The sequence below is a fragment of the Micromesistius poutassou genome (assembly GCF_964030765.1).
Source record: "Micromesistius poutassou genome assembly, chromosome: 9".
Taxonomy (NCBI): Eukaryota; Metazoa; Chordata; class Actinopteri; order Gadiformes; family Gadidae; genus Micromesistius; species Micromesistius poutassou.
This window is the reverse complement of record NC_140279.1, coordinates 2490800-2510898: the sequence shown is the minus strand read 5'-3', so window position 1 is coordinate 2510898 and position 20099 is coordinate 2490800. Positions and strand designations below refer to the sequence as shown.

The following is a 20099-nucleotide window of genomic DNA, read 5'->3' as shown; positions in this document are numbered from 1 at the left end:
ATCAAACACAGTCCGGCGTCTTCTCAGGGGTCAGTTCAAGATGTTTCTAGGCTGTGCTTCTGCATTTAAGGTCATCGCGGGGATGATTATGTTTTCTGTGGGGGATAATAATGACCATTTTTTAAATGGGGAATGTCAATCGTCTATTGTAAATGGTGGAATGACTCCTTGGATGCAGAATCATTGTTTGAGCTAAGGGCCTGCCTCAGAGATACAGGAGAAGGAAAGGAACATGAACACATCGATACAGACCCATGTATGGAACAAGTACTGACACAACAACAGTGAGCGAAGGAGGAAGTGGGTCTAACCCCAGGGAGCTAAGGTGAACAGTTCAGGGGTTCCTAATCCTGCCGTTAAGGCATCTCGCTGAAGAATGCAGCCGAAGTTACACTCAGGGCACCTGGAGGCCCCCGACAGAAACCTCACCAGACAGGTCAAATTTAGAAAAGAAAAAAAAAACACCTTCTTTACCGAAGTCGCGAAACCACAAATAAAATCTGCAAAAACAAAAACCTCACCATTCATGACCTTTCGCTCTTGGTTGGGCGACTAATGCGATGGACATGTTCAAATTCGTCACCACACTCCACCCTGACGCGTCTCGAAGCACACTCAGGTAGCTAAAATGGATAATGTTTCCCCACAGCATGTCGAGTTAACTTTCTCCCCGTCAGTGCGGTGGCTGAGCACCAGAGACGACAGGCTGTCGGCACGGCGACGGGCTGGGATTGGCAGCTGCAGAGCCAGGCGGGTACAGTAGCGCTGCGGGAAATCTTTCTGCACCGCCACATGTATGGGAACCGGATGCACCGCGGCTTGTGTTCAGTGTGTTACTTGGACTTTATTGCTTTCAAAAACGAGCAGGAACATGTTATGATTGGACGAGGGCCCGTGGTCCTCTCACCAATGGTAATCACGTGTTCATCTGGGTGGAAGTCAGAACAGCCAACAGTCAAGTATGCAGGACACATTTTGTGGTTTTCATTTTTTTCTTTGTGTGCGTCCTGCAGTGCATGTGTAATTACTGGGATTTAGGGTGTAGCAATAAACTAGTCATATGTTTAATAGAAAAAAAACATTTTGATTGCATTTTTATGTATGTGCATGTCTTTCTTGCAAATTTTCTAGTATAAATCATGTGCTTTGTTAAAATCATGGATTTAGTTTCTGTATAGCTGCAAGTCCAGGAGCAATACATAAACAAAATGGGTGTACAATTAAATGAGGGTGATTAGTAACAACATGGTTACAATTTGTAAATAATTACCTCATTAGTATCACTAACATACACACAATATATACACAAGTATATATGTGTAAGTTATAATTAATGTTAATGAACTAGGCAGCGTGCTGGTCAAATGGATGGACACATCGGCGTACAAAAAGTGACTCATATTTCCTCCCAAAGCATGACGGCAGGAAAAAATAAATCAGTTTAGTCTCCTCTATTAAACGTTTCAATATTTGGAATGTGCAGAGAAACTGTCGTGTCTGTGATAGTCACATGCCGTTCCCATGGGGGACAATTACACATTAGCATGCAATCAGCAGTACTGCCGTTATGCATAATTAATCATTAAACATTGAGGACTGTGAGAATAAAGAGAGGCAATTCTACATTCCAATAGCAGCAGGTTAATATAAAACACACACACACACACACACACACACACACACACACACACACACACACACACACACACACACACACACACACACACACACACACACACACACCTTCGTAACAGCCCCTGTCACTAATGCCAATCACTCGTCACTCTGGATCAACCACAGAGCGTGAGAATTCACTGGCGACAGTGCATGTGTATGTGAGCGTGCACGTGGAGCACCTGTGCATGTGTGCATGCATGCGTTAGCGGCGAAGCTGTGACTGGCTGTGTGCGATGAAAAGCCCCAGATGTTGCATGGCATTTTTTTCTACAAGCAATAAAAAAGACTCCGCTGGGGCAAAAAGCAAAAGGAGAAAGAAAAAGAGAGAAGGAGAATGGGAGAAAGAGGGTTAGTGTGGAATGAAGCACGCGGTGAATATCTCTAAAGGGAATAATGATGGACTGAGGTCAGAGTGTGAGGGGCTTTTCTTAAACGCTTCCTACCAGGGGGCATTCATAATGCCGGGGACGGGGGAGAGGGAGAGAGAGTCCGAGCGAGAGAGAGAGAGTGAGAATGGAGAAGGAGGTAAAGAGGGAATGGGGAGAAAGAAAGAAAGAAAGAAAGAAAGTGGTTCAAATGAAAGGGCGAGTTGCAATGAGGAGGAGCGCTGAATGATTGCGGACGCTGGGCTGATAACTGACTTGGTGTGAACAGGGGTCACGTCCTCGCTTCGGCTCTCCTCAAATGTGAAAGTCATAGCTACATACAATTTAAAATAAGGTATTAGGCTTAAGAGCACAAAGGCCCCAGAGGCTACATGGGCAACATATCTGATTTTATATATAGAGGGGGTACATCTTGCACATGCATAAAAACTGATTTTTGGAAATATTTGGACCACTTCTAGCCCTAGATCTTCAACATCTGGTGTTTGGCCTTATGTCCGCAATGCGAACAGTGGAAGAAAGTCTCAGTCTAGTTAAAATAACAAAACACTGCCATCAGGCCCACGTATGGCTTAATGTTACCGCAATGAATAGGCTTGGCCGTCCCACCGACCACAGAGATAGAGATGTCTAAACTCAGGGTTCATCCACCATGGCCCCTGCGTTCAAACAGATTAGTCAAGTCCAGCCAATCAGAGCACAACATCCAGCAAACATCTTTTGTTGAAATGCGCAATGCTCCCTTCAAAAGGTTCTCAAGTTAAAGAGACAGCACAAAGATACAGAAATAGGTCCGGCCATGGGGTTCAGATATTGGCAGTAGGCAGAAGTCAGAAAACCAATCACACCAAATACTTTCCAGATGAAAGCTCCCTTTGTGAAATGGTCTGCATTCTAAAATATTTTCTTATCTTCAAGATAAATTATCTTTATTTAATATACAATGTTCGCTTATGCCACAATTACCAACATTGATTAGATATCAGTTATATAATAATAATAATAATAATAATAATAATAATAATCCATAATCTATAAAGTTATTGTTTTTAGTCAAATTAATTAGCCAATATCTAAAATTTTCTTCTGCGGTACTTTGACCATATTCATTTTATTTTCGGCATGGAAACATCTGGTCAACATTTATATTTGTCCATAATGTTGGAATGTCGCGCATTTATTCAGAACTGTTATTGAAAAATAATGCACACCCGTGGAACGATACGGCCAGTCAGGATCAAGGATTGAAGAGCGCCGTGGTATACACACATAAACACACACTGCTGTCCGTCGTTCTGCTGATGTAGCACGCCGTTAGGTACCTGGCCTTGTTAGCTTCTTTAGTGACGTCCCAGGCCCAGGTGATGAAGTTCTGGCTCAGGTAGGAGACGATGGAGTCGGCGCACATCATCTGGGAGCAGAAGACGTTGCTAAGGACACTCTCGTCGTTGTGGAGGTAGATGGCCAGCAGCTTTCTCTGTGGCCAGGGAGAGCGCGAGAGAGAGAGAGAGAGAGCGAGAGAGCGAGAGAGACAAAAAGAGAGGGAGAAAGAAAAGGGAGGAAATGCACAGTTAATAGGATTTTTATACTATCCTATATATGTGTGTTTCATCTCGTTGCACTGAAAAAGGACCATTGGTGTCCTTAGATCAGAGTTCAGCATTTCTTTCATGGAGCAGCTAGATAGCACGCAAGACCTGCAAACACTATCGCCAAGAACCTTCTTTTAATAAGATTCCAATTCCAATCACCCAAGTTAATATGTACCGAAAACGTATTGGAAACTGGGAAACGATGGCCCTTGTCTGACATACGCTGTGAATTGAATGAAATGAACCAATACAAAAATAGTGGAAGAGGAAAAAAGAAACACAGTATTGACTACTTTCAATTCTGCCCTGAACATGGCTGAAAAGGGGTGGGGGGGAGGGGGGCGCTGCACTGCCTTATGTTGTTGTCATCACGCCGATCGTAAGATCTTCCTCTCTACGAGACCATGAGACGACCTGTTGGAGGGCATTAGGAGCAGAGGCCCCACGGCTTCCATGCACCGACGCAGAGAGACGCAAGCGGACAACGACAGGGGAAGAATAAAAAATAAAAACACAACCGAGAGGCAAATACCACTCAAAATCACACGGACAGTGGTGTAAATAAAACTTCTCGAAGGAGGTGAAACCGGAGCTACGGACAAAAACAGAACAGACAAATCACTATTTATTTTACACCAAATGCCAGCGGCCTGTACAGGTTAACCGCGATGGGGCCAGACAATATTGACGAAGCTCTAAGTCCTAGGCTATTGACACCTTCATATAAGCCCGGCAGATTCTCCCCGCTGACAAACTAATTAAAAAACAAACACACCCACAAACACAAAAGGTTCCCGGGTACGATGTAGAAAATAACGCACTCTAAATTACATGTCAATATATATATATATATATATATATATAATATATGTATATATGTATATATACTAATAAACAAACAACCAGATAGAACAATCACTCGCCGTAGCGTATCGTTTTTTTGTCCCCCCAACCTGACCATAATTTGGTTGGTAGACTCAGTAGGGGTAGCTGGTGTGGGCGGGGGGTGGTGGTGGTGGTGGTGGTGGTGGTTGCATGGGGGAGGGCGGTAAGCAAGGTTACATACACCCGAAAGCGAAAAATCCACACAGCCTGTTAAAAGTGAGAGAAAAGTTGACCAAAAAAAAAAAGAAAAAGGAAAAGATAAAGAAAAGAGTTGTGCTATATTGTGGCCCGTGTGGAATGGGAGTGGGAGAGGACTGCTGTGTTTGCTCAGCGATTAGAGCTTTAGAATAATCTCCTGGGCTCCTGCAGAGAAAGGGCTTGGGACTCATTCACAAGACCAATTCGCCGGCCTGAAAAGATTAAACACTCATGCTGAGAGAAATGCAGTCTTGAGAGAGAAGCGACAGCGAGTAAGGGAGGGAGAGAGAGAGAGAGAGAGGGAGGGGAGGGAGGAGGCTCGGAGTGAACACAATCCAACACACACACACAAATACGCAACACACATGTGCAGACGTACAAGCGTCCCACTGTGTGACATGCACAAGTTAAGAGACTAGCGCTTGCACACATGCTCAATTAGAGCAAATGTAAAGACCAATCAAAATGGGCATTTTTCCCCAACTGGAGGTTCAAATAACACCGTCCTTCATCTTAGTTAAACTGTCCAGGCCCCTGTGTTCCCTCTCCTCTTTCAAGTTGAATCTTTTGTATTGCCTTTCTTAACAGGGAGGAGAAAATCCCCCGCTCAACTAAATTACTAGGTCCAACCTGAGCTAGATAGTGACCCCATAGCCTCCCACACACCTGTTCACCTAAACCTGAGCTTGCTCTGTGTGTGTGTGTGTGTGTGTGTGTGTGTGTGTGTGTGTGTGTGTGTGTGTGTGTGTGTGTGTGTGTGTGTGTGTGTGTGTGTGTGTTGATTCGGCCTAGGGCCTCCTGCAGAATAAACATTATTTCACCATAAGTTCCCCAGGGAGCGTCAATCAATAGCAAATCCAGAAAAGCACAACTAGTGAAAACTACAATGGCAATTAATGTTAGCATCTACATGAACAAATGGGTTTTAGAGCACATTTTAAAAAGAAATGCATAATGTAACTTTAATGAATGGCTGAATCAATTCTGTTGATTACTGAATACAGTATGAGAGCTGAATCAGATCTTTGTTCCTGACGACGAGTAAAATTGATTATCGGATCTCAGTGGGGAGATTAATAAATAGCCACATCTTAAAAAGTCAGAGACAGTCCTTACATTTGTAAGACAATATTGTGTATGTGTCCTATAATAGTGCATTGTGTTTGTGTAGCATTGTGTAAGGATATCATGACAAAATCCAAACGTCACAACTTTCTGACCAATAACACTGAACACTAATGTGAGGACGACGATCAATCAGCTAGAAGCGTTTATTCTAATCCACTAGAACAGCAGTTCTCATACACCTCTTGACTGTTTCTGATTGACCTTTCACTTTTACACACACACACACACACACACAAAAAGCCCTATAGTACATGGACATGCATGCCCGCGCATGCACATCTACACCCACACACACACACCAACACCTCATTTGGCCTGACATAGCCAGTTTGCTTTGTTAAGGCAACATGACACCTGTGAAACAAGCGTTTGTTTGGTTCCAACATAGGAGTCTCTGTGCTCTGTGGCCCACACGGCCAGGCAGGTGTATGTTCCAGTCATCCTTGTCTGCATGATATGGACTCATAAAGGGTACAAACCTGCCGTGTGTGAAACAAGTGTTCCCAGTGTCCCAGCCACTTCCATTGGAGGTTACACACAAAGGGAGAAAGCCCATAATACTACAAGACTAATGTTATCACTATTCAATATTGAGGCAATATTCGGTGTACGGGAAACCAGTAGGTGAGGCACAATACTTAAATATAATATTTAAAAATAAGAAGGAAATTTCCTTTCCATTGGATAATTATTTGATTGAATGATTAAATAGCTAAAGGAGAAATGAACATACCTTTAAATCCATTTCTAGATAATAAGATAAACATCAAATAAGTGCTCTACTCATCCTCAATTTACAACTGAATATCAAATATTAAACAAAATATAAATTAAGTTTATACTTTCGATTGCTAAGGACAATGATGTGATGTGACATTTCCTTACACCAAATAAATACCGAGCTAACGCCTATGTGCAGTCAGAACAGACGCACAAAAGGTGAATCTAAATAATCCTCGTGCATAATATTCCGTTCATTCTTAACATGTGTCTTCATGAACAAGCTTTATCAATCAAAGTGCCGTGATCATTCTATTATCCACAACATGGCTCCAACTCCATCATTCGCATTCAATCCACAGAGTCGGACCACTACAGATTATACGACTGCTGAATAACCTCTTCCAACACGGATGTGTTTTTCATTAGGGCCCCCAGGCCTGGCCTGTTGGGCAGATGTTCTCTGTGTTGTTGGTAGGCAGGTTTTAATTATAACTATGTTGAACAGGGCTTGGGGGAGATGGGCAAATAAGATACAGGCAGAGGGGTGAGGGCGGAAAGGGGGAGCGGGATTGAGCGGGGCAAGAAAGTCATCGTCCCGTGGACGGGTAAGCTCACATTGGAAAAGCAAACACTTCAAAATGAAGAGCTCAGATGACTGATCCAGTAACACACACACTCTCCCCAACACATACACACACACACTCTTGGAAAACACATTAAGGGCCACCGTAAGCCCCATGGGGGGCCACTGACGCCCCCCTACTGAAAACACTCTTTATGACAAGATGAGATGGGGCTCAGTGACCCCCCAACCAGACGCTTCCAGCCCTGGGATGTGCCTTCGTTATTTACACATTATACACTTTATTCTGACACTTTCTGAACCTGCATAAGCCTCGAGAGCAGGGCCTTGAGAGAAAAAGTTTGGCAAATTTTAAAATGGGTTTCGATATACTTCGTATGCTTGGGACATGGCCAGTGATCCGTGAAACACGAATATTTTAAACCCACAATAAACCATTGCAACTGCATTTATCTTCCTTCATCAATACAATATGTTTTAAATACTAGCATCTATCAATATATTATTTGTGTTAATTATGTCAGAATTACCACAATTCACTTTACACAAATGTGACCAATCCAGTCTGTGGCCTGAAACAATAAACAAGAGCCGATGCTTCATGTGGAAATGTCCGGGTTCAGGGAAAAGAATAACATGATCTGCTTTAGAGAAATAACGTCAGACAAAGCAAAATCCACTGTTTGTTATGACCCAAAACGTGAGTAGCTGTAACACAACGCTAAAGTCTTCATTCTGTGCGGTCATTCCTGAATGAGCTCATCTTCCAGGAGAGGCCGTTCCACTGGCGGTTACCCCTGCTCCCTGCTCAACAAGGCGGCCTGCTGGCCAGCCCAAAAGTGTGTCATGGTAATCCCAGCCAGACTGAGCAGTAAACGGCCGGCATCTCGACCCAGCTCGAGTCCAGCACTTCAACGGCGCTGCTCTTTTCCCTCCAGAGCCTTCCGAGCCGCGGCCCCCCGGCCCTTGAAGAGGCTACTTGGCAGCGATAAATCCTTGAACTCGCCTCTCTGACAAGCCTATGAATTTTGATGCTTCTTTGTGTGTGGTGGACGGGGTGGGGGGGGAGAGGGGGAAGGTGGGGGGGGGGGGGGAGAGGAGGGGGCACTTGGGGTTAGTGCGATTAACCGCTGCGTTGATGGGGATTTAGGGGATGGCCACTAGTGATGGGTGGCCTATCTGTCCGTACGCTCTGACTGGCCCACTGATCCCCAAGAGGGTTCTGCTCGACAGCCCAGAGCATTTTCATTAAGGATGGATTGAGGCACAACACGCACAACACACACACACACACACACACACACACACACACACACACACACACACACACACACACACACACACACACACACACACACACACACACACACACACACATTCAGAAACACTTCATCAAACGTAGTGTTTTGCTTAGTGATTAGCCTCTCCGGGCCTTTGAAAGAGTGAGACTGATTCCCCTGCATATAAACCCAAGTGTGTCCGCCTACTGCAGTCAAACCTGCCTCAGTCCAATACCCACTTAATGAGCCTGGATCAACCGGGTCCCATGCCTCTTTCAAACAGGGACAGGGCAATAGAGACACAGGGAGATGGAGAGGTGGAGATTGGGACGGACAAAGAGACAGAAGCAGACAATGGTTGTTGGAGATGGACAGCTAGATGGGAAGACAGAGCTAGAAGACAGATGAGAAGGCACATGAGATGAATACCAGGGAAATGCGCACACGCCCACACACAGCCCACTATGCATTGAAACAGTCAATGACATAATATGTTGATGTCACGATGGCTAGCCTCAACACAGCAGGAGACCGACACAACCGACAGATCAAACTGTTTCTTTTAGCCCACCCCCGAAACCACCACCACCATTCAAATACGATCACAAGCTTTATTTAAACCCGTTACCGCTGAAGCACAGTTGGCAGACTAAATCCAGCTCTGCACTTGAAAAAAAACGAACCAAGTTAAACACAATGAAAATGAATACTATTTTTGACAGCCTGTGTTGTTTCGGGGGCGGATGTGTCAGTGGAGAGCATGTGTGTGAGCACCAGGGATGAGGGCCATATTGCTCTGGCTTAGGGAGAGGAGATCGGCTGGGTAGCAGGCAGGAAGCCAACCTTCCCTTCCTCTCTCTCTCTCGCCCTCTCTCTTTATATTTTATCTAATCCATTCATCCCTCAGCGCCTGGCTCTCCTCTAAACCCGTGGGGTTGTTTCTTCCACCTCTTTCTCTCCACTCCATGTTGTTCCCGATGTGCTCCTTCCTTCCCGTTCTCACTCTCCTTCCTCCTCCGTCGCTCTCCCCCCTCTCTCCTCCCTTGCCCTCCCCCCTCTCTCTCCTCCCCCCCCCTCTCTCCTCCCTTGCCCTCCCCCCTCTCTCTCCTCCCTCACTATCCTCTCTCCCCCATCTCTCTCCTCCCTCACTCACTCTCCTCCCTGACGTCGCCCTCTCTTTCCGTTTGCCCCGCTCCTTCCCCTGTCGTCTCTCCGGCTGGAGATCTGAACCCCCATAACATCTTGCTGCGTCCTCGCTGTCTAATGAGTCAATAATCCACACAAGCTGTCAGTTGATACAAGGCTCCTTAGGAGGACAAAAGCAGGGAGGCAAGGGGGAAAGAGAAGGCTAAAAATAAAGCCTCAGCTGTCAGGATGAAGATTTGATGAGCGTTTTTAATTTTTTTTTATACAGTGATGATGATAGCAAAGGACAACGCTAACTATTCTTCCACACACATGGGACACTGAGCAGAGCAGGCCTCTTACTTCTCTGGCCTTGCCGTAGAAGGCCTCTTGAGACGCTGCTTCCAAAGAGCCGATGAAGAACATCGGATGTACTTCTCCATATCTGCAAGACAGACAGACAGACACACACACACACACACAGGAAGCGAAAAACATATGGTTAGCCATCCATTCTCGTAGATATCGAAGCTGTATTGTACTGAGAGAATTTTAGTTTTTTTTACCCACCTGGTAGAAAATTCGGCAGTAAAGTGCAATAAGGCATCCCCTTCATTCTCACTATTCTCTGGCACTGCAAAGAGACACATTTAATCAATGAGTTTGGTTTCAATTAGTCAAAAGAGCCTAACAAATTGGATATATTTAGTCAATTAACAGTGATTAATTTACATGATTGAAGTACATGCATACATTGCAGGGGCTGTTAACAGTAGTGTTCTTCATGACAAAATGGGATTTGGTATAATATTTCAGGTCTGTGTACCACAGAGCTTTTGAGCATTGGGCTTACAATACAAACATAAATAGTAAGATTAAAAAGGTAAATGTCATGAATGAATGTGAATATCAGCGATATAATTCTTTGGTTTGAACATACTCAAAGGTGATTTCCGACTGGTGGAGGAGCCCATTCCAAACATCTCTGAATCGTCCACCCCAAACTCTGAAGCGTCCTCAAAGTCATCCCCCTCGCTGTCGCTGATCATATGGACGTCTGCACACTACAAACACACACACACACACACACACCAACATCAATATATGTATTCCTCATAGGGAAAGCTTAATATTGCATCAGGTGACTGAAGTCCACGCTGAGTGAGTGAATGTGCTTACCTCTTCTGTAGGATCCTGGGCGTTGGCTGGCGAAGATCTCCGACACACACTGAGATGATGGCAGGGATAGTTTATCCCAGAATTTGCTAGTGTCATCTGCAAACAAATAAAACAACTGGATCAAGCTACATTTGTTTATAGATAGCATAGAATATGCAAGCGCCTACACAGAAGCTCTAGAATGCAATAAAACATTCCAGAAAGTTATTATCATTAAATAAGATGTTATACTAGGATGATGTCATCAGTGAGATTCTGTGAGTATCTGTAACGCATCTGCTACAAATGGATCACAGAAGGGTGTGTTCAAGTGACTAATAATGGAGAGCAACAGAGATGCTCAATATAATTAAATGTCAGCTTATTTTTAAAAGAGACCATGTTGTCATTTCAATAAACTGGCACCGAGTGATTATTATGTTCTGTGATGTCTTTAGGGCTTTTGTATGCGAAGGCAGCACGACGAGAAGAGCTGATACTGTCAGATGTAATTATAGAACGGCGTCGGGAGGCTGGCTCCAATCAAGGCCAAACGCAGGGCGCTTCACCTGCAGACACAGGTAAGAGGAGAGGTGGAGGCGGAGGTGGCGGTGGCGGTGCATTCTAGCGGGAGCACACTTGGCTAATGAGCTCCGAGAGCCAGAGAATGTCAGCGTTCAGTAGGGACTCATTACCGCTACACCCGATGTCTATACCCAGGAGGGGGGCTGCACAGGTAACAGCTACGGCTTGGTATAAAGAGGAGGCAGAGAGGTCGGCTGCAGTTGCTCAACGACTGCGTTTTGGATTGATTCCAACCTTGTGATATAGCCATTTCTTTTTAGGTCAATTATAAAAGGTTATTTGAATAAACAACTCTTAATGACGTCTGTAGTTAATTGATCAATCATCGTAATACTGTCTTCTCATACCAAATGTAGCCAATTGTAGTGCTACATTATCTCGATAAATAACAACATAAACAAGGACATGGATTAACTTAAAAGATAAACTATGTCTCGCCTGGGACCCAGCCATCCTACCATGTCAAAGCAGACCCCCCTGGCTGAGTTTCCCTGCCGCCATCGACACGATTGGTCAAAACAAACACTAAGCGACAGCAAGTGAAAGGCCCCATTCAGCAAGTTTTGAGCTTGTCTGCCTTCAAACTTCAGACATGAATCTTAAAGTCTGTTTTGTGAGACTAGGTGAAGACAAACGTCAATGAGGGGGGGGGGGGGGGGGGGTAATGCACAACTTCTTATCGTCTGCTTGAACGGCCACTGCAGCACAGCAACATCGGATGACCTGCGTACCGTCGGGAGACAAACACAAGGCTACAGATGCCAATGCTGCTTTCTGGGAGAGTGAACTTCCACACAGCGTGACCGATCCAGGGGCTGGCAGGTCAGGCCCGATAAGAAGCCAGGGAGGCTGCATGCCCCCCCCCCCCACACCAACCACCACCACCCACTCCTTCAGAGATGCTGTGATCTCCGCCATTGTCAGGTGCTGGGCTGCCCACACAACACAAAGAGCAGCTGGACACTGTTGAATTAGGAGACGATTACATGCAACGCCAATTGAGTCTGAATGGAGCTGGAGAGACTGCAGGAGTTCCTATCTCTATAAAGAGAGGCACGGGAGGTGGGTGGGGGGGAGGGGGGAGGACTTCATGCTGGCTTCCACTTGTATAGCAGCGGAGAATAGCTTAACCAACAGAGCAGAAAAACAGACTGAGTTCTGTGTGTCACATATGAAGCAATTACCGATAAGAAGCCAAACATATAACAAAGTCAAACACTGTTGTCGCTGATTCCATCCATGAAAACCAAAGCAGAAAACCATCAGGCTGGTATAGGTTATACAATAACCGCGGATGATGTCATGGTGTAATTACGCAGAAAAATAGTTCTTGCCTTTGTCATCAGAGAGGGCTGTACTGGGTGTCACTGGGATGAATGCCCTTCATAAATGCACTTGTCATTTTTAAATTAAATGCAGTGTTTACATAGAGACCTTTCCGGGAGAAGATAATAAACCCTATCTCTTTGCCCCCCCGAGGGGAGACAATCATTTTATGATTTGCTGGAGTCTGGGGAATGAAAGCAAGCTTTTGGAACACAGAAATAGTTTATAATATTGACCAGTGTGTTTTAAAGTCCCTTCAGGACAATATCCGAGATGCAGTGAGATATGAGTTATACAGTATCTCCCTCGATAGATCGAGAATGAATAACACACTGCTGGTATCTGAAAATGGAATATAAAAAAGGGAAAAGGAAATGACAACAGTGATAAAAATCACACAATGTCCACCGGGAAATGCTGTCTTCTTTGCAATAATACATTAAATCATATTTAGGTTTAAAATCTAATTAGAACACAATAAAAGATTAAAAAAGGGGGTGGGGGGGGGGGGTAAAATGAAGTTTCCTGGTCCACTAGTAATTAGAGTTCTGTTTATTTTGGCAACGGTAGGTTTAAACATGCAACAGGCAGAAGAGCCGAGTGTCAATGGAACACCTAAGGAGAACACTTAGCTGAATTGGCTCCTCCGCATTCATGCAACATCATTCCGACCGTGGTCATTCAGCATCGGGACAGCAGCCATTATATTGTTGCCCTCTTCATATTTCCCCCCTCGAAGAACGCACGACTTGAAACTAGAACAAAAGCGCGGCTCCCCTGACACTGGAAGTAAACTGAGTCCATTTATGACGCTCCGCTGTTGAATGACAGAAAGAAACAACAGTGGCCTACAGAAGAACCGTGTTCATCTTAGAGATGATGCTCGCAGCGCCCGAGGGTTGACTTAGGCATTGAGAATAGGACTGCCCTGGCCATTGAGCAACACAAAGCCATACAGAGTCCGGGGCTCAAAGAGATGTTAAGGAATGGCCCCGCCGCTCTATTCTCTCCCCCGTTCTCCCAATCGAGTGGCAATCAAACGTGAGAATCTTGACAGCGGCTGCTGACGGGACCCGGCCACCCCCCTCCATCGCACCAATATTCACAATGACAGGCTTTACTCTGAGGGCCAAATGAGTGTATAAATAAAGTTGATCACTTCCCCTGTCAATGGATGCCTGGAGGGCTTTGGCTGACATGGATGCAAAGAGGGGAGGAGAAAAGACGAGAGCGAGTGAGAGCGAGAGAGGGAGAGAGGGAGATGCCTCTCTCTCCTCTTCCTTGCTTTGACCCACCGGCTTCTCCCAGTGTTGAGGTGCACCAGTGCAGCCTGGCAGCTCAGCGGCGAGACGCCAAAACAAGGCCGGGACGCCGCAGGGCACAGGGTGAGGTTAACCTCCAGAATGACCCCCTCACACATTTCCACACAAAGGGCCTGCCTCCTCTTTTTTTGGATTCTTTTAATTAACACTTGCATTGAGGCCGTGCGCATTCAGGGGCTGATGCAGGGAATGGAATTTTCTCTCTTCCTAACCCCTGCGCCTCTCCAAAAAAACCCATGCTAAGCCTTTCTTCCCCTTCTTTCCCCTGCTTCTCTTTCCTCCCTTTCTCTCCCTTCATTCTCCCCGTGTTTCAGTTCATCCTTTTCTAGCGCAGGCAGTGTTTGGATTAGGTGTCTGGCTGTGAGTGTGAGATAATTACTACTGACAGCTGCACTGACGGCTACCCCAGCCACACTACCACCTTACTCCGCTCTTTGATGGAGGGACGGACAGACAGACAGACAGACAGACAGACAGATGAGAAAGAGAGAGAGCGCAAGCAAGAGAGAGAGAAAGAGAGAAAGAGAGAGAGAGAGAGAGAGAAAGAGAGTCAGCAGGGAAGAGAGAGAGAGAGAGAGAGAGAGAGAGAGAGAGAGAGAGAGAGAGAGAGAGAGAGAGAGAGAGAGAGAGAGAGAAAGAGAGAAAGAGAGAACAAGAGAGTCAGTTGGGAAAAGAGACAGATCAAGAAAAGGGCTGAGAGGGATGGTACAACTACAAGAGGGGAAAAAAAAATGACTTAGGTAAAATATGAACGGAAGGTAAAGAGAGAAGAGGAGAAAAAGAACAGAGGGCGCCCCGCCCTAAACACCTGTTGGTTTTCTCCTCCGGGCTCCTCTGAGCATTGGCTGAACACTTGTTGTCACTTCATATTAGGAGCTGTCCGACTGCCCGGATTCATCCAGGCAGAACACGTACACAAGCATACCCCCCGTTCACACATACACAACAAACACCGGCTAAAAAGCCAAGGTAGGTATAGGTGACAGTTAGATCAGTGGGACTGCAAACAGCGGGCGGCTCTGGCCCTTTCGCTCCGCGTCGAGGGGGTTGTTGTGGCGCTGTGCTGGCGGGCAGCAGGGGGTCCTGGAGGTGGCTGGGCTAATGGGGAGGAACACTGCCACTAGTGTGAAGACACAATAACACACACACACACCCACAGCCCCTCACTGAAGGCACTTCAAAAGGAAACTGAAGGAGGAATGATGAAGCCCAGAAACAATGGAAGATGTTAAAAAAAAAAAAGAAATAGATAAATAGAATACAAACAGAGGGCCAGAGGGGCCCACTGTGCCCTGTGTCACCTGAAGACAGCCAATCATGGGATTGAGGGCTGGTGGGGGGGGGGGGGGGGGGATACATTCTATGAGAGTTTACCACTGAGCCCTGTTGCTACAGCAACCACCAGGCCGCCTTAATAAGCCACAGGTTTCAAAGGCCCTCGTCAGGTATAGGAGGATTCCATACACGCAGTGTATGGAGGGAGCTGTGGGCCCACAAGGCAAGAGCCCATAGCGTTAATGCATTAGCAAACACCATGAAACACTGCATAAATGTCAGCAATTACTGGAGGGGAGGAAAGAGATAGGGCCGAGGGCTGGGGGGATGAAGAGATGGGAGGATGTAATAAGAACGCACCGAGGCCTGCCAATCAATTCCACAGGATGGAGGAAAGGCTGTCAGTCATTGCACCTGAAATGTGAGTGAGTCTTCCTGGAGAAAGCTTCAAGCGGGTTATTTTAGTATTGCAGGAATGGCAGAAAGATAGCCACGTAAAGGATGGATGCGCAATGACCGGAAGCATTATCCGATGTCTTGCAGTACTGTGGTACTGTCAGACTGCCGTCACAACATCAAGACAACATCAACATCTCCTAAATATTTAAAATCAGCCAGTTTGATTTAATATTATTTCATCTTTTATATCTCCAAATGTTGTATCATTTAAATCAAGCAAACACGCTGCAATGCATCATGTGTGTATTTATCTTAGTTAAAAAAATGAAAAGACGTTTCTCGTTATCCATTACAGCCATGTGAAGACCAGCATAAAGCTAATTATCAGTTATCTGTCAATATCACAATTATTACCATGAAATAACATTAATGTCATTAATGTGGAGCCTCTTCACTTTAAAAAGCACACACCATCCAGTTTGTCTTTCACATCAGCTGCATTTACATTGATGTTATGGATAGTTAGGAACGCTTTGATAAACGACATGCATCACAAGGGGATATAGTATCAGCCTTGATAGATATCAATATGTTGTCAAGTTATGTTTAGTTTCAAACCAGATGGGTGGTGCTATCAGAAAGTTAGCAAAGCATACTTCCCCAAAACAACTGATGATGAAACGCTAAATCAATTATCTTGCCGGAATACACAAATCCACTTGGGCCCTTGTCTCTCTGCTGACAAATGCTTTCTCCTAAACCTCGGTCATAATTCTGCCATAGTTATGACTGATAAATGAGCAGCCGTTCCCTGCTCCCCGACGCACACTGCGCTCCTTCTCCCCGCTCACGTTTACATTTCAACTCCTTTGTCTCCTGATAGCCCAGTGCGGTGAGTAAACGCTCCTGTTTGGCGCTACAAGAGCGTCCTATTTCAGCCCTCTTTATGTGGCCCTTCAATGCTCCAGAGTACAATAAACAATGAAACACATTGAGGGGGGACAGTATCAGGGCAGGTGACGCTAAACAAAACAAAAAAGCGAGCTTATTTTTTTCAAAAAGTGAGAACTTCCTTTCGACCAATTGCTCTCCGTGATCACCAACAAAGAGGGACTCTTGGTGCGCTGGTTTCTCTCAAAAGTCGAGGGTTTAATTCCCGGGAACTCGTTCCTTTGCTCGTGCGACACGTAATACAACAACGGAGCACTCAGTGAACCAGAGCACCGTTTTTTGGTTTCCCAGCAGATCAGAGTCACTGGAAGGCACAGATAGCCTCTACAAGTCAATCAATTAACTAAACTATAATTAGACAGGCATGCACCCCTCGGTGTGAAAAATGGATTCTGCGCCACCTTGGTACGGGAGTATGGTGCGGTAATTGATGTGCCAAACCGTCGCCTGAGGAGAAGATGTGGGCCGAGCTGGCGTCTTGCTGGGCTGTGAACGCCAATCTCCCGTATAAACTCCCCTTATATACAAACTACTGAAGCTGAGTGCCATCAGTAGCTCATTTCAATACAAACCCAATTCAAACCACACACACACACACCTAATAATAAAAGGCAGCCAGGTTCGTGAATCGATTCTGAGCACGCAAGCGGCCCAGTGTGTGAAGCTCATCTCGGGAGCGGAAGAGTGGCTGCCGCGTTTATTGGTTCAAACCCCAGGAGATTAGACTAGGCTAATGAGCTAGGCACCGAGTGCAGCCTCCCGGCCCAACTGGACGCCTGCTATGCTTCCCTGGCCCTGGGCTTTTCTGCCTGTTAATACCCTCACACTCGTTTCAATAAAGGGGGCCGAGGGCTAGGGCTGGAGCGGAGGCCATTATTACACTTCTCTCTTCTCTCTCCCTGGACTTTTTAATATTTCCACATCCAAGAAACACAGACGCTGCATATGCCGTTCAGCCAGACACCAGAGCGGTCCTGTGATGCCACGTCCTCTATGACCTTGGTATGATCCGACGGCAGGGTCTAGGCATGGCACAACCACGGTTACTAAGAGACTGTTAAAAGTGGTCTTGTCATTACAAGACACATTCATAAACAACTGGCTATAACTAAAATAGTCATATGTTGTTGATGTTACAATTACTTTTAGATAAATACAAATATGAAATGTTATTTACCACATGACGTCTATATCATGGTAAATGGTAAAAAATTTTAATATTTCCTATGTTTCTGATATGAAGGCAGAACACGTAATTTACTTGCTGCTAATAATCTTGATTAGGGCTGTATATAAATCGGTACATGTAATAATCAAATAGAGCCACAGAATAGAGACCACTATTCTCTAGTCAATTATATTACAAATCCACCGCCGCAGCATCCTGGCTGTGGGTAGCGCTCTCCTCTAGATGAGTAAACAGGACTTTCGGATACCTACAAGAGGATGCAGCTGCTGTTGGGTGCAGGAAGTGATTTTGCAGCACTACAGTGTAAATCAAGAACTGCACTCCATCGTGACATCCCGACACCGCAAAGAGCTTTTCCATCGCCACGAGGCTTGCATTTATGTTGCCATTGCATGCTGGCATACTGATCTCTTCAGTGGAAGTTTGAAAGACAATACAAACAATAACGCATCCGCATCATGGCTGTTTGATTTAATTCAGGCATCACAATAGCCTGATACTTGCTGCAAAGCAACAAAACATAGCAAACATTTATTTTTCAAAAGAATAAAAGAATGCAAAAGCTTTTGTCCTTTTCCCCTTTCAGGGACATTAATGTCCACGGAAATCTTGACTTGAAACAGTAACCGTAACAGGTGCAGCCAATGTCCATTCACAGAGTATTGAACTGAGAATGGGCCACCGATACAAGAGTGTATCCACGAAAACTGTGCAGAGCACGACAGCCATGTTAAGTGACCAGCGACAGGAAAATAAGTACATAGACTAAAAAGGAAACGTGATCCATGACAACAGAGGTTAAATAGGTCTGCCAAAATAATACCACCACCGATAAAAAAAAAAAAAGAGTAGACTCACGTTGAGATATGAGATGGGAAGGGTGGTGGTGGTGGTGGTGGTGGTGGTGGCGGCGGTAGTGGTGTGGTGGGGGTTAAAGCTAAAGTGTAGAATGTGTGCGCAACAGCTTCGCAAAGTAGCATAATAAACCGGCCCTTACAATTAGCATGGGAACACATATGCTGTCAAAGAAGGCCGGGGACAAAAGGGGTCAGGGGGTTCCCCAGGGGTCTGTGTGCGAGCCACCTCTGATCAGTTTGACCGTGTGCGAGGGTGAATGGGCCGGACGGGCGACCCCGGGCCGGCAGAGGTCGGAGAGACTCAATGATGTGAGCTTTAATGTCCACAGATAAGAGGACATGGTGACGGGAACCCCCTTTGACGTCTTAATTAGCTTCGACGTCTCACTCTCCGGCCTCGGACAGATGCCGACAGCATGGCCCGGAGGTTGTGAGACAGTAGCGTTGACAGTCTGTGGCTCTCTGGCCTATTGTACCCGTGGCGCGACACCAGAGCGTGGCAACGGGGAAAGAAGCCGCTAAGCTTTAAGTGTGATCTATGCCTTGTCCCTTGACATTTGTGCCACTAGTATCTTAGCTTTGTTTGAGCACAAAGCATGTGTGGCGTACACATGCACACAGATGGGACAATGTCGGGACACTGTCCTACAGTGATGATTCGTAGTTTGTGTCCTTACAAACGTTTGAGATGCTAGCTAGCTTGGTCCTGGTGACCTGGTGTGTGTGTGTGTGTGTGTGTGTGTGTGTGTGTGTGTGTGTGTGTGTGTGTGTGTGTGTGTGTGTGTGTGTGTGTCTTACTGAGTCATCGGATGCTGATGCAGGCCATCCTTCCCACTGTTGGTGCCGCACAGGGATGTTGGTTAGGTCTGAGACGTTCCTTTTCACCTACACACATAAACGGAAGGTAGAGTAAATCACCATTTGGTTAATTTGCATTGAGATACAGGGCAGAAAGTGGGTGGGGAAACAAAGACAACTTGAGATTTGTCACCGTGTTGTGTATACATGGTTGACACCACAACTACACTGGGTATGGAGGACTCCCAAGCACTCTGTCCATTGTTGTTGTTGTCTATGCTTAGGTTCAGCATTCATGTTCACCCGAATGTGCTCGTGTTAAAAACAAGGCAACCATCTGTTTTTTATTAACTATGAATAAGTATATACGTACAAAATGGCCAAAATAGTTTATATTTGAGCTTGGCATTTGTATACAATTGCTAAATAAATGTTTTAGAGACATATTTATTGCATAAAATCTGGTTATTTGTTAAATGTACGAAAATATTTGAGTTTCTATGCATCTAATGTTGGCAAGAGTGCCGGTTTCAAATGAAGAGACAGAAAGGATAAACGTATTTGGCAAAAACACAAGCCATCCGCGATTCAGCTTTGAGAGATGGCAATGTGTTGCAAGTGCAAACGCTGGATGTAAATATTATGAAGCGTGCGTCACGTAT

At 45.5% G+C, this 20099-nt stretch overlaps 1 protein-coding gene across 2 annotated transcripts in view; it reads right to left on the bottom strand.

The window, feature by feature from the left end:
• Positions 1–20099, bottom strand: part of faf1 (Fas (TNFRSF6) associated factor 1) — a 58623-nt gene that overhangs the window by 19309 nt on the left and 19215 nt on the right. For both annotated transcript variants that reach the window (XM_084472642.1, XM_084472643.1), the window contains exons 8-13: positions 19438–19524; positions 10757–10852; positions 10518–10641; positions 10148–10211; positions 9941–10022; positions 3386–3540 (exon numbers count right to left, since the gene is read on the bottom strand). In XM_084472642.1, the coding sequence (XP_084328768.1) occupies positions 3386–3540; positions 9941–10022; positions 10148–10211; positions 10518–10641; positions 10757–10852; positions 19438–19524 (608 nt within the window). The remainder of the gene's footprint in view (positions 1–3385; positions 3541–9940; positions 10023–10147; positions 10212–10517; positions 10642–10756; positions 10853–19437; positions 19525–20099) is intronic.